This window comes from Salmo salar, chromosome 09 (assembly GCF_965601325.2).
Source record: "Salmo salar chromosome 09, fSalSal1, whole genome shotgun sequence".
NCBI classification, from domain to species: Eukaryota; Metazoa; Chordata; class Actinopteri; order Salmoniformes; family Salmonidae; genus Salmo; species Salmo salar.
Window position 1 is genome coordinate 138,072,706 of NC_138299.1, and position 14,800 is coordinate 138,087,505.

The 14,800-nt window shown below is 44.2% G+C and overlaps 2 protein-coding genes across 5 annotated transcripts; one reads left to right on the forward strand and one right to left on the reverse strand.

Annotated features, from left to right (window-relative positions):
• Positions 1–9,425: 9,425 nt before the first annotated feature.
• On the forward strand, positions 9,426–11,455 carry LOC106613049 (lens fiber membrane intrinsic protein). Of its 4 annotated transcripts, none has more exons than XM_014214931.3 (6): positions 9,426–9,606; positions 9,687–9,749; positions 10,048–10,223; positions 10,574–10,723; positions 10,877–11,011; positions 11,280–11,455. In XM_014214931.3, the coding sequence occupies exons 2-6, from the start codon at positions 9,742–9,744 to the stop codon at positions 11,339–11,341; spliced, it is 531 nt and encodes a 176-aa protein (XP_014070406.1). In that variant the 5' UTR covers positions 9,426–9,606; positions 9,687–9,741; the 3' UTR covers positions 11,342–11,455. The 4 variants fall into 4 exon arrangements, with proteins under 4 accessions (XP_014070406.1, XP_014070405.1, XP_014070408.1 ...); XM_014214930.3 differs by having other exon boundaries at positions 9,428–9,606; positions 10,036–10,223; XM_014214933.3 differs by lacking the exon at positions 9,687–9,749 and having other exon boundaries at positions 9,428–9,606.
• An 804-nt stretch (positions 11,456–12,259) lies between these two features.
• Positions 12,260–12,963, reverse strand: LOC123744744 (heat shock cognate 70 kDa protein-like). The gene is made up of 2 exons (XM_045724640.2): positions 12,707–12,963; positions 12,260–12,532 (listed from the first exon to the last, which is right to left on the reverse strand). Exons 1-2 carry the CDS (start codon positions 12,908–12,910, stop codon positions 12,332–12,334), a joined length of 405 nt encoding a protein of 134 aa, XP_045580596.1. The 5' UTR covers positions 12,911–12,963; the 3' UTR covers positions 12,260–12,331.
• Positions 12,964–14,800: the final 1,837 nt, after the last annotated feature.

The window sequence follows — 14,800 nt, forward strand, 5'->3', positions numbered from 1 at the left end:
TGGCTGCTTTTCTTTCAATCTGTGGTCCAACTCATCCCAAACCATCTCAATTGGGTTGAGGTCGGGTGATTGTGGAGGCCAGGTCATCTGATGCAGCACTCCATCACTCTCCTTGGTCAAAAAGACCTTACACAGCCTGGAGGTGTGTTGGGTTATTGTCCTGTGGAAAAACAAATGATAGTCCCACTAAGCGCAAGCCAGATGGGATGGCTTATCACTGCAGAATGCTGTGGTAGCCATGCTGGTTAAGTGTGCCTTGAATTCTAAATAAATCATTGACAGTGTCACCAGCAAAGCACCCCTACACCATCACACCTCCTCCTCCATGCTTCACGGTGGGAACCACACATGCAGAGATCATCCGTTCACTTACTCTGCGTCTCACAAAGACACGTAGGTTGGAACCAAAAATCTTGAATTTGGACTCATCAGACCAAAGGACAGATTTCCGCTGGTCTAATGTCCATTGCTCGGGTTTCTTGGCCCAAACAAGTCTCTTCTTATTATTGGTGTCATTTTGTAGTGGTTTCTTTGAAGCAATCTGACCATGAAGGCCTGATTCACGTAGTCTCCTCTGAACAGTTGATGTTGAGATGTGTCTGTTACTTAAAATCTGTGAAGCATTTATTTGGGCTGCAATCTGAGGTGCAGTTAGCTATAATTGTCACACCCTGATTTGTTTCAGCTTTCTTTTTGCTTGTCTCCACCCCCCTCCCAGTGTCGCCCATCTTCCCCATTATCCCCTCTGTATGTATACCTGTGTTCACTGTTTGTCTGTTGCCAGTTCGTTTGTTCATGAAACCTACCAGCGTTTGTTCCCCTGCTCCTGCCTGTTTCTTGCTCCTGTTTTCTAGTCCTTCCCGGTTTTGACCATTCTGCCTGCCCTGACCCTGAGCCTGCCTGCCGTTCTGTACTTTACCCCACCGTACTTGATTATTGACCTCTGCCTGCCCTGACCCTGAGACTGCCTGCCGTTCTGGACCCTTTGCACCCTCTCTGGATTATTGACCCCTGCCTGCCTTTGACCAGTCGTTTGCCTGCCCCTGTTTCAGATATAAACTTTTGTTTCTTCGACAGTGTCTGCATCTGGGTCATACCTGAAATGTGATAGTACGAACTGACCATGACTGACCCAGCAGACTCGGACCAGCTCCGCATCGCCCTCTCCTCCTAAGATGCCACCATTGGAAGGCACGAGGAGTTGCTTCGTGGTCTTATTGAAGGGTTTCAGACCTTGACCGAAAGTCACAACCAAGCATTGAACACATTTCTAGAGCAATTCCATGGGTTGTCTACTATGCAGCCTACCACGACGGTAACCTCCCAGCCCCTCAGTAACCTGTCTGTTAGCAGCGCCGTCACCCCGGTCTCCCGGGAACATGGCTTACCTCCCCCAGAGCACTTCGATGGAAAGTTGGGCACCTATCGGGCGATTCTACCTCAGTGTTCACTCATCATCGAGTTGCAGCCCTCCTCCTTCCCCTCGGACCGCTCTAAGATAGTGTACCTCATCACGCTGATGTCCGGGAGGGCTCTCGCCTGGGCTACGGCAGTATGGGAACAACAGTCGGCCGTATGCTCCAGACTGGAGGAATTCGTGGCAGAGGTAAAGAAGGTTTTCGATGCTCCATTGTCCGGGAGAGAGGCTGCCCGGAAGTTACTCAAGCTTTGACAAGGCTCCCACAGTGTGGCAGACTACGCAGTGGATTTCCGCACGTTGGTAGCTGAGATTGCCTAGAACCCGGAAGCACTGTCGACATGTTCCTGCATGGAGTTTCAGAGGAAGTAAAGGACGAGCTTGCTGCTCGGGAACTACCGACGGATCTCGACTCGCTCATTGCCTTGACCATTCGGATCGATGGGCGACTACGGGAACGTAGGAAGGAGAGGAGATTCGATTTCACTTGCCCGTCTTTGGATTCCACCTCACCTCCGAGGTATCACGGAAGTCCCCGACGGCTCCGTTGCCGAGAGAACCCGAGGCTAGCCGAGTAACCCCGAGAGTCTCCGGAGGCTGCCGATTCACCTCTTCCCGAGCCCATGCAACTAGGCAGAGGTAGGCTGTCTCCAGATAAATGGCTATACAGGCTTCACATTAAGAGCTGCCTGTATTGCGGGACTACTGGTCATTTTGTCTCCACCTGTCCACTAAAAGCCCAGGCTCTCCGGTAGGAGTGAGTACTCTGGTGGGCCATACGGAGAACTTTTCCTCTCCCCTTACTCGCATCCCTTTTCATGCCATGTTGCTGTGGGGGAACCAGTCGAAATCTCTCCGGGTCCTCAATGTGTCACGACTTCCGCCGAAGTCGGTCCCTCTCCTTGTTCGGGCGGTGTTCGGCGGTCGACGTCACCGGCCTTCTAGCCATCACTGATCCATTTTTCATTTTCCAATGGTTTTGTCTTGTCTTCCTTCAAACCTGGTTCCAATCCCATCAATTACATGTTGCGTATGTAACCCTCTGTTTCCCCTCATGTCTTTGTCGGAGATTGTTTATTGTAAGTGTTTGTGTACGTCTGTACTGGTGTGCGTCGGGTTATGTTTACCCATTGATTTTTATTATTATGTTTTCCGGTGTTTTTCTTTTTAATAAACTGCGCCGTTGGAAACACAGTTCTTTCTCTCCTGCGTCTGACTTCTCTGCCGCCAGTTAAACACCCCTTACACATTAACTCCGGGGCCGATGAGAGCTTTATGGACGCTACCCTGGCTTCCGAGCTGGATATCCCCACTCAGCCCCTCTCCATTCCCATGGATGTTAGAGCACTGGACGGGCGCTCTATAGGTCGGGTCACACACAATACCACCCCCGTCAACCTACGTGTGTCAGGGAACCACAGCAAGACGATCCAGTTCCTGCTCATTAAGTATCCTCAGGTTCCCGAGGTATTGGGATTCTCTTGGCTCCAGTGACACAATCCCCTTATTGACTGGTCTGCCGGTGCCATCATGGGCTGGAGCCCGTGAAGGCCTGAAGTCAGCGCAGCCTGTCCCAGGACATCTTCCTGGGGCCTCGGAAGTTGCCCCGGACTTCTCCACCATTCCCGCAGAGTACCAGGACCTCCGGGAGGTGTTCAGTAAGGTCCGGGCCACTTCGCTTCCGCCGCACTGACCATATGACTGCGGGATTGATCTTCTCCCATGCACCACTCCGTCCCGGGAATGACTGCACTCTCTGTCGGGTCCGGAGACCAAGGCTATGGAGACCTACATTGAGGACTACCTAGCTGCTGGGTTCATCCACCCTTCTGCCTCCCCCACCGGCACAGGGTTCTTCTTTGTGGAGAAGAAGGACAAAACCCTGCGCCTGTGCATCGACTACCGAGGTCTCAACGATATCACGGTGAAGAACCACTACCCACTACCTCTCATCTCTCCTGCCTTTGAGCCGCTCCAGGGGGCCACCATGTTCTCCAAGCTGGTGGGTATTCGGGAAGGGGACGAGTGGAAGTCTGCCTTCAACATGGCCAGCGGCCACTACGAGTACCTGGTCATGCACTTTGGCCTTACCAATGCCCCTGCTGTGTTCCAGGCGCTCGTTAACGATGTTCTCCGTGACATGTTGAACCGGTTCGTCTTCGTCTACCTCGATGACATCCTTGTCTTCTCCCGCTCCACCCAAGAACACGTGCTCCATGTCCGACAGGTTCTCCAATGCCTCCTGGAGAACCAGCTTTTTGTAAAAGCAGAGAAGTGCTAATTCCATCGCCCCATCATCCCCTTTCTGGGTTACATCATCGCTGCAGGGAGCGTACAGATGAATCCCAAGAAGGTGAGCGGTGGTGGATTGACCCCAGCCTACGTCCAGAGTGCAGCTGTTCCTGGGTTTCGCCAACTTTTATCAGCGCTTTATCCAGGGCTACAGCACCCTAGCTTCCCCCCTGTCTGCACTCACCTCTCCCAAGGTTCCGTTCACATGGTCCCCAGCTGCTAATTGGGCGTTCCGGGATCTCAAACACTGCTTCACCACAGCTCCCATCTTGGTTCATCCTGACCCGTCCCGCCAGTTTGTGGTGGAGTCCGATGCTTCGGATGTTGAAGTGGGCGCTGTCCTGTCCCAATGGTCTGCCCTGGACCTCAAGTTGCATCCCTCTTCGCCTTCTTCTCCCACCGCCTCAACGCCACAGAGAGGAACTATGATGTGGGGAATCGTGAGCTTCTCGCGGTGAAGATGGCGTTGGAGGAGTGGAGGCACTGGCTGGTGAGGGCGGAACATCCATTAACTGTGTGGACCGATAACAAGAACCTGGAATATCTCCACACCACCAAGCGCCTCAATTCCAGGCAGGCTAGGTGGGCCCTATTGTTCACCCGGTTCAACTTCTCCCTCTCCTACCGGCCGGGATCCAAGAATGTCAAGCCAGATGCACTGTCACGTCGCTATAGCCCCACGACTACTACCCCAGAACCTGAGACCGTCCTTCCCGCCTGGCGACGGGACTCAGCTGGGGAATAGGGAAGCAGGTTCGGGAGATGCAACATTCCCAGCCGAACCCCGGGGGGGGGGGTCCAGATAACCGGATGTTCATGCCTGATGCGGTCCGTTCACTCCTCCAGGCTTGCCTGCCACCTGGGCTACCGGCAGACCCTGGCTTTTGTGCGACAACACTTTTGGTAGCCTATCATGGTTCCTGACATCTCCGCATTTGTTGCCGCTTGCACGGTCTGTGCACAGAACAAGACTCCTCGGCAAGCTCCGGCTGGTCTCCTCCAACCTCTGCCTGTCCCTCACCGTCCCTGGTCTCACATCTCCCTGGACTTTGGCACGGGTCTCCATGATGGCAACACCGCCATCCTTACCATTGTGGATCGGTTTTCCAAAGCCGCTCACTTCATTCCTCTCCCCAAGCTACCCTCTGCCAAGGAGACAGCCCAGCTCATGGTGCAGCACGCCTTCCGGATCCATGGACTGCCCGTTGACATGGTCTCCGACCGGGTCCTCAATTCTCGTCCCGGTTCTGGAATGCGTTCTGCACCCTCATTGGGTCAGCCTGTCCTCCGGGTTCCACCCCCAGTCCAACGGCCACTCGGAGTGAGCCAACCAGGACCTTGAGACTGACTACTCTGCGCTGCCTGGTCTCCGCCAACCCCACCACCTGGAGCCAGCAGCTTGTGTGGGTCGAATACGCCCGCAACACCCTTCCCTGCTCTGCCACGGGCCTATCCCCTTTTGAGTGTTCCCTGGGGTATCAGCCCCCGCTCTTCGCAGAAGGCATACCTTCTGCCCAGATATTTGTTCACCGCTGTCGTCGTACCTTGAGGAGAGCCCGGTCGGCCCTTCTCAAGAGCACCTCCAGGTATCAACGACAAGCGGATCGTCACCGGACCCCGGCTCCCCGGTATCGTCTCGGGCAGATGGTACGGCTGTCCACGCGGAATCTTCCCCTCCGGGTGAAATCCCGTCGTTTGCCTGCCCCTGTTTTAGAAATAAACTTTTGTTTCTTCAACACTGTCTGCATCTGGGTCATACCTGAAACATGATAATAATGAACTTATCCTCTGCAGCAGATGTAGCCAGTTTCATTATAGCATTTGATGGTTTTTGCGACTGCACTTGAAGAAACTTTCAAAGTTCTTGAAATTTTACAGATTGACTGACCTTCATGTCTTAAAGTAATGATGGACTGTCATTTCTCTTTGCTTATTTGAGCTGTTCTTGCCATATGGACTTGGTCTTTTACCAAATAATCTATCTTCTGAATACCACCCCTACCTTGTCACAACACAATTGATTGGCTCAAATGCATTAAGATGGAAAGAAATTCCGCAAATTAACTTTTAACAAGGCACACCATTTAATTTAAATTAATTCCAGGTGACTACCTCATGAAGCTGGTTGAGAGAATGCCAAGAGTGTGCAAAGCTGTCATCAAGGCAAAGGGTGGCTACTTTGAAGAACACTTTTTTGGTTACTACATGATTCAATATGTGTTATTTCATAGTTTTGATGTCTTCACAACTATTCTACAATGTAGAAAATAGTAAAAATAAAGAACAACCCTGGAATGAGTAGGTCTGTCCAAACTTTTGACTGGTACTGTATATTTCTCATAAATTAGAAGTATACTAAAATGGTATTTGAATTAGAATTCCTGTATTGTTATTTTTACAAATAAAGTGTATTTATAATGTGTTTCAAGTTTACTTTTACAAATACACTTCTACTCATTAACCACATTAGCTATTGTAATTATCCATGTATAGGTTACCTTTTTTCAGTGAATGTTAACATGCTATTTATAAAGCAGTTGTGGCTGGAGCAACAATTTAAAAGTAACATATATGATACAGTACTTGTGCATCAGTGGCATTTCACACTTTAGTTGTTCACATTACAGTGATAAAGTACCATTTCAATAAAATGTGTAATTGAAAGCACAACATTATTCAGTTTGAAAATGAACATCAAAACATTTGAATAAGCTAAAAATTAGAACAATATAATATTATAAATTATAAAAAAAATGCAGAAAAGGATGCTATTATTATTATTATTATTATTAACTATTATTTTAGCGTTTTTTTGAACGTAAACTTTAAATATATTTTGTGGACATTTAAGTTGAATATACTTTTGTGAAAGTATACTTAAGTATATTTTCTTGAGATATGAAAAGTATACTTTCAGGAAGCATGTTTCTCAGCTGTGCATGTTTCCTTAGTGGAATAAACAATTGTTATCATTGTCAACTTTCTCTGCACTCTTCTGAACAGGAATTAAGAAAGTACTTAACTCCTCATTGGCACTGAAACTACATTACCTCGCAAAAGTATTCATACCCCTTTGGATTCTTCACATTCTATTGTTACAAATGGGACTATGCATTTAATGTGATATAGATTAGATTAGAAATCAAGCATGGTTGACATCATGGAGAAAATTTGCAGAGATGATCACATGTACTGTTGACAAAATACTCCGGAGTCAGATACCATGTGGAGGATGACAAGAAACACTCACATGCTTATTACCAATTGGCCAGATACTGGTTAGATGAGTAATAGAGGCCTACGGAACTGGCTCCATACTCATTTGGACTTATTCACATTTTATTGTTACAAAGTGGGATTAAAAGGGATTTAATTGTGATGTTTTGTCAACAATCTACACAAAATACTCTGTCAAAGTGGAAGATTTTTTTTTTTAAATTGTAAAGATTGATAAAAATGTAATAGCTAAAATATAGTCATTGCATAAGTATTCAGCCCCATGAGTCAATACATGTTAGAAACACATTTGGCAGTGATTACAGCGGTGAGTTTTCTTGGGTAATTCTCTAATTGTTTTACAAACCTGGATTGTGCAATATTATCCCGTTATTCTTTTCATAATTGTTCAAGTGCTGTCAAGATGTTGGGGATTGTGAATTCCCCCCCCAGTGTCTGATGTAAAGCAGAATGAAGCAGGTTTTCCCTACAATTTTTCCTGTGCTTAGCTCCATCCTGGTTTTTTTTATCCTGAAAAAAAACGAATCCGTATCTGCTGATGTCAAGCATAGCCATTCCATGATGCACTTACCACCATGCTTGAAAATAAGTAGGCAGTTATTCAGTGATGTGTTGTGTTGGATTTACCCCCAAACATAAGGCTTTGCATTTAGGCCAAAAAGTGTATTCCTTTGTCGTGTTTTTTTGGAGTCTTACTTTAGTGCCTTGTTGCATACAAGATGCATGTTTTGCATTTGTATTCTGTATATTTGTATTCTTCTTTTCACTCTGTCATTTAAGTCATTGTGGAGTCACTACAATGTTGTTGATTCATCCTCAGTTTTCTCCCATCACAGGCATTGAACTCTGTAACTGTTTTAAAATCACCAAGTGTTGAAATCATACAGAGAATTTGAGTTCATTGTTGACAAAAATAATTAAATTAAATACATTTTAATCGCACATTGTAACACAATATAGAGTGAAGAATACACTTGCTGTATACTTATAGTGTACTTGATCACTCATAAGCAGAGTTTGAATGAATATACTGAATTCCAATTAGTGTTTGAAGTTGAAGTACAGTTTTAATGAGTCTGTACGTTTAATGATAGTGAGCATATAGTATACTTAAAGACTGAAAAACAATTAATTTAAAGTACACTTTTAATAAGCATATTGAAGGTTGATGATAGTGTATTTATAGTATACTAAAAGACTGAAATAGCAATGAATATAAAGTACAATTTTAATAAGTGTGTTGAAGTGTAATTATAGTATATGTATATATATATATATATATATATATATATATATATATATATATATATATATATGTGTGTGTAGTATATAGTATAGAATAGTACATTTCGTATTTTAAGTATATTATTATAATTTTTTATATATAAGAACACTTTAGTATACTTGTAATTTATTAAATATATTTATTTTTGCTTTGGATTTCATTCTCCGGACTTGAAACCCACTGAAAACCTATGGTTTGAATTGAAGAGGGCAGTCTATAAGCGCAGACAAAGGATATCAAGGATCTGGAAGGATTCTGTATGGAGAAATGGTCTTAAGATCCCTCCCAATGTGTTCTCCAACACATACATTTCTTTAGAAAAAGACTTCACGCTGTTATTCTTGCAGGGCTAGGTATTAAAAAAGGGGTGTCAATCATTTTGACTCCTACCTTTTTGAGAGAAAAAAAGTATTACTTGTTAAACAAAATCTTTTTCTCGGAGCAATTGTATGAGTTTAAAATAATATAATTTTCCCATTTATTTGAGCATAGCTCAGTATTTGAATTATTTATTTCATACAGTCATTTTTGCTCATCTTTATCAAGGCTGTCAATAATTTCAGACCCCACCGTGTATATACAAATTTAAAACATGTTCCTGCCTCCCAAAAAACGTAACTCTCCACCAAAAAATGTTAAATACATAATTATTGATTGCTTTTACTGAAAATTTGTTAATTATGGAATAGCACTGAATAACTAGAATCACTGTTTTGTGACTATGAAATACATTTACCACCATTTGTTCAAGACACCTGCTACCCTAGCAGGGGAAAGTGTTACATAGTGACTCATATTCATCACAGTGTGTATTTAAAGCTGCTTTTTGGATCAAGGTCAGAGAATTACTGGCCAGTTGAAATTCAATTAATTGAATGCAGTTTTGGGAGTTCAATTGTAGTTTCGATAAAGATTTTAATATTTTAACATCTGATGTTGTGAGAGATAAGATTATCTAAATGTAACTTTCCCAACATGAGAGCCCAAACTATACTTTTGAAAATGTTCTGTGTGAAATAACTATGTGAAATGTACTTTTACTGCATAGTGTGGGAGCCTATTGCTAACCCATGTCCACTGTGGATGGTAGTGCAGCATTTTGAATTATACCCCTGTGTCATCAGTATTACTGTGACTTACCCAGCACTTCAATAGTTTTGTATTTTCAGCAGATTCTCTAAAACACAAAACTCATCCCCTGTGATTGGTTGTGGCTCAGCATGCTCTATTGTGCCTCGAGGCCGTTTGTTCGCCTGGTTTCCGACACACAAACTAAACTTTCCTGCCAGCCTGGGCAATACTGGGCTCCGGAGTGCCTTGACAACCCCCCTGTAATATTGGAATTTCTAACTTTTTTTCAAAAAGGATAATAAAGGTAGGTTGTTACTTACCTAAAATTTGACGTAATGTGTGCTTTGACATGATGTAGGTGACTTAAAGTTAATATTTCTTCAGAGAAAGGACAGAAGAGAGGACAGAAGAGAGAGGACAGAAGAGAGACAGATCAGTCATGTCAGGGTAAATACAGTGTATCAAAGCTAAAACTATGTGCCACATTTGAAAATACCTTGCTCTAACAAACTGTCTAAAAGCAGCAGGCCTATGGTAAAACAAGTGGAATATGAATGTGTACCTTGAAAGATTATTATTTTCAAAATATCATTGATTCAGACCCTTTCAACTATTCAAAGCATGCAATGTTGTGTTACTCTATACTGTATTCACCAGCCATGAGATGGTAGTGTATAGAGATGCTTCAGTGTCCCAGCCAGATGTGCTGTAGGCTAACTGTCTCCTCTGTCAGTGTGCTTGGCAGGATGTACAGCTTCATGGGCGGTGGGTTGTTCTGCGCTGGAGTCGGGAACATACTCCTTATTATCTCCACAGCAACCGATTACTGGATGCAGTATCGTCAATCTAACAACTACATGCATCAGGGCCTGTGGCGCTACTGTATGCCAGGGAAATGCATGACACATACAGATAGCATTGGTAAGAGCAACATGTCTCCTTTGTCATCAAATGTACTGTAAGTTAAATAAAGGCCTTGATGAGGTCACGTTCAGTCATTTGTTCCATGCTGTGAATATCTAGTGTAAAATCATTTCCACAATAAAGGAATCAGCTCCTTTTATTTGAGCAGGTTTAGTTGCTAATAAATCACCACATTTCAATAGTTGGGGCAATATTTTGAATATTGTGTAATAAGTAATTGTTAAGTGATGTGTCACATTTGAGTAAAGTGTGAAATGTAATTCAGTAGTAGACAGGAATAGTAGTAATGCTTATTGGGTAAGTACCTGTACTGTACTGAGTATCAGCCTTGTCCTCTCTGTCACCAGCGTACTGGGATGCCACCCGTGCCTTCATGATCCTCTCCCTGCTGGCCTGCTTCATTGGCATTGTGATCGGCGTCATGGCTTTCATACGCTCCTCCTCCTTCAGTGGGTTTGACAAGACGTTTGCTGCCGGCATCCTCTTCTTCATCTCCTGTAAGTGTTTCCTTCCCCCTCCTCCTGTCATTTCTCCCTGTCACTCTCTATATCAAGCATAGAAATAGAATGAATTAATTCCATGCGATCAAGTCCCTGTTGAGGGATGTGATAAAGGGAATAAAGCAGTGTTTGATTGACTACTCTCCACAGGTTTCTTTGTACTGCTAGCGATGGCTGTGTACACTGGGGTGACGGTGAACTACTATGGGAAACGATATGGGAACTGGCGCTTCTCCTGGTCCTACATCATGGGTTGGGTGGCCGTGGTTCTCACTTTCTTCTCAGGTAGGATGATGTGGTTCTGCCTATAGAGCTAAATGCATTCATTTACTATCTGTGTGTCCCAAATGGCAAACTATTGCCTGTAGTGTTCTACGTTTGACCAAGGCCCATAGGGCTCTGTAGTGCACTATATAAGCAGTAGGGTGCCATTTTAGATGGCTCAGTCCAACATGATTAATTTGAATATTTTTTCTTCTTCACATAAGTAAATAATCCAGTGGACAGTATGTCCATGAACTGAATGGTATTGTCTTCCCATTTTCTTTTACAGGTATCTTCTACATGTGTGCCTACAGGATGCATGAATGCCCGAGAAACTCCAACTCCCGCTGATTTGACAAACAAAACAAAACACAGCTGACACCGGGGTTTACACACCAACAGTAGCTATGTCATTTCTTGTTTACCTGACCACTATTGAATATGCAATAAAAAGGGTAAATCCAATTGTGTGTCTTCTTTTTATTGCGTGGTATTCATCTGTCTGATATGAAGAATATACACCACGGTTATGGTAATGTCCAGTTAGAAGTTTGAACGTTTCTTTAATGCTGCATTATGTAACTTTTTGGGTGACCCGACAAATTCATAAAAATATGAGTTATAGATCAGTCATTCTGATTAATAGCAAATCTAAGTGGTAAATATGTTCTATTTGCAACATTTCTATGGTTCCCGTTCTTAAGTTTCATTTTTGCATCTTTTACATTCAGTTTTGTACACCAGCTTCAAACAGCTGAATATACAATATTTTTGGTTATGTAAATATATTTCAGCGGTTTAAATAGTACAGTGATTCTCTCTACACACTCTATGTGCTTTTTATTGTAACAACTGAAATTAGGCAAACTATTATAATTTTAGCAACCAGGAAATGGCGAGTGATTTCTGCATAGCACAGCTTTAACATCTAAATGATAAAGCCTGATGGTCATCAAGACTGTCATAGGTGTCAAAATTAAAAGGAGGATCTGGAAGAGCGTGAATTCAAGAGACTCTTTCTTTTTTAATAGTTATCTTTAGCCAACAGTGCAGTGCAAAGACCAAAACATTTTGCAGTCACAGAATTCCACTTGTGAAAAACATGCTCTGTATAGTAACCATTCACTGGTTAAACTGAAAATGTTTAACAATAGGTAGAACAGTGCCCATGAAAAATATTCAATTCATTGGTTGCTTTCAGCATAAAAAGATGAATGACCAAAACAAACATAAGTAGTCAATGCAGATTGTGAAAATAAAGGTTCAGCCCATTCCAAGCTTTAGAATGGTGACCACTATTTAGCCATATCCAATCAGGAGTAAATGTATACTCGGAATGGTTTAGTCGACTTCCTCAATGGTTGGTCCAGAGGATCCGCCTCCTCCGTGTGTGGCACCACCAGCCCCTGGCATCCCTCCTGGCATCCCTCCTGGCAACCCCCCGGGCATGCCCCCTGCAGCCTGGTACAGCTTGGTGATGATTGGGTTACACACCTTCTCCAGCTCCTTCTGATGGTGCTCAAACTCCTCCTTTTCTGCAGACTACAAGGAGAGAGAAAGAGAAAGATAGACATTAGTGCTCCAACCTCCTTGTTGAACCACCAGACATTTGTTTAATCAAATTACAATGAGGGACTCAGAGCGCTATACTTGATTTTAGATATGAACATTAATCCACTCCATTCTGGTTGAAAGACCCAGAGGCAGTAACTGTACCTGGTTCTTATCCAGCCAGCTGATGACCTCGTTGCACTTGTCCATGATCTTCTGTTTGTCCTCGTCGCTGAGCTTGCCCTTGAGCTTCTCGTCCTCCACGGTGGACTTCATGTTAAAGGCGTACGACTCCAGGCCGTTTTTGGACGCCACCTTGTCCCTCTGGACGTCGTCCGCAGCTTTGTACTGCTCAGCCTCCTGGACCATGCGCTCTATGTCCTCCTTACTCAGACGACCTATGGAGAGAGGGACAGACAATGAGATGGAGGCTTTGTTAAAGCATTGTTGGAGAGGACATCCCTATTTAAAATGGTGTGCTTACTTTACAATAGCATAGTATTTAAAGCTACATTCTGGGGTTCAGATGTTCAAGATTCAAAGGGTAAATATCAATAAATTGAAATGACAGTGAACAGATTCCCAGATCCCAGACTATAGACTAAAAACGCAATCTGTGATGGGATCATCCATGTTTGGACATATATATACAGTTGAAGTCGGAAGTTTACATACACCTTAGCAAATTACATTTAAAAACTCGGTTTTTCACAATTCCTGACATATATCCTCGTAAAAATTCCTCGTTTTAGGTCAGTTAGGATCGCCACTTTATTTTTAGAATGTGAAATGTCAGAATAATAGTAGAGAGAATGATTTATTTAAGCTTTAATTTCTTTCATCACTTTCCCAGTGGGTCAGAAGTTTACATACACTCAATTAGTATTTAGTAGCATTGCCTTTAAATTGTTTAACTTGGGTCAAGCGTTTCATGTAGCCTTCCACAAGCTTCCCAAAATAAGTTGGGTGAATTTTGGCCCATTCCTCCTGGCAGAGCTGGTGTAACTGAGTCAGGTTTGTAGGCCTCCTTGCTCGCACACGCTTTCTCAGTTCTGCCCACAAATGTTCTATAGGATTGAGGCCAGGGCTTTGTGATGGCCACTCCAATACCTTGACTTTGTTGTCCTTAAGCCATTTTGCCACAACTTTGGAAGTATGCTTGGGGTCATTGTCCATTTGGAAGACCCATTTGCAACCAAGCTTTAACTTCCTGACTGATGTCTTGAGATGTTGCTTCAATATATCCACATAATTTTATAATTTCTAAAATGTTTACATTTTTTATACACTGCTCAAAAGAAAAAGGGAACACTTAAACAACACAATGTAATTCCAAGTCAATCACACTTCTGTGAAATCAAACTGTCCACTTAGGAAGCAACACTGTTTGACAATAAATTTCACATGCTGTTGTGCAAATGGAATAGACAACAGGTGGAAATTATAGGCAATTAGCAAGACACCCCCAATAAAGGAGTGGTTCTGCAGATGGGGACCACAGACCACTTCTCAGTTCCTATGCTTCCTGGCTGATGTTTTGGTCACTTTTGAATGCTGGCGGTGCTTTCACTCTAGTGGTAGCATGAGACGGAGTCTACAACCCACACAAGTGGCTCAGGTAGTGCAGCTCATCCAGGATGGCACATCAATGCGAGCTGTGGCAAGAAGGTTTGCTGTGTCTGTCAGCGTAGTGTCCAGAGCATGGAGGCGCTACCAGGAGACAGGCCAGTACATCAGGAGACGTGGAGGAGGCCGTAGGAGGGCAACAACCCAGCAGCAGGACCGCTACCTCCGACCTTTGTGCAAGGAGGAGCAGGAGAAGCACTGCCAGAGCCCTGCAAAATGACCTCCAGCAGGCCACAAATGTGCATGTGTCTGCTCAAACGGTCAGAAACAGACTTCATGAGGGTGGTATGAGGGCCCAACGTCCACAGGTGGGGGTTGTGCTTACAGCCCAACACCGTGCAGGATGTTTGGCATTTGCCAGAGAACACCAAGATTGGCAAATTCGCCACTGGTGCCCTGTGCTCTTCACAGATGAAAGCAGGTTCACACTGACCACGTGACAAACGTGACAGAGTCTGGAGACGCCGTGGAGAACGTTCTGCTGCCTGCAACATCCTCCAGCATGACCGGTTTGGCGGTGGGTCAGTCATGGTGTGGGGTGGCATTTCTTTGGGGGGCCGCACAGCCCTCCATGTGCTCGCCAGAGGTAGCCTGACTGCCATTAGGTACCGAGATGAGATCCTCAGACCCCTT

Coding starts and splice junctions, on each gene's coding strand:
- LOC106613049 (XM_014214930.3), top strand. Junction 10,224..10,573: donor GACACATACAGATAGCATTG/GTAAGAGCAACA, acceptor CTCTGTCACCAG/CGTACTGGGATGCCACCCGT. Junction 10,724..10,876: donor CATCCTCTTCTTCATCTCCT/GTAAGTGTTTCC, acceptor TACTCTCCACAG/GTTTCTTTGTACTGCTAGCG.
- LOC123744744 (XM_045724640.2), bottom strand. CDS start 12,910: ATGGTCCAGGAGGCTGAGCAGTACAAAGCTGCGGACGACGTCCAGAGG. Junction 12,533..12,706: donor GCTGGCTGGATAAGAACCAG/GTACAGTTACTG, acceptor CTCTCCTTGTAG/TCTGCAGAAAAGGAGGAGTT.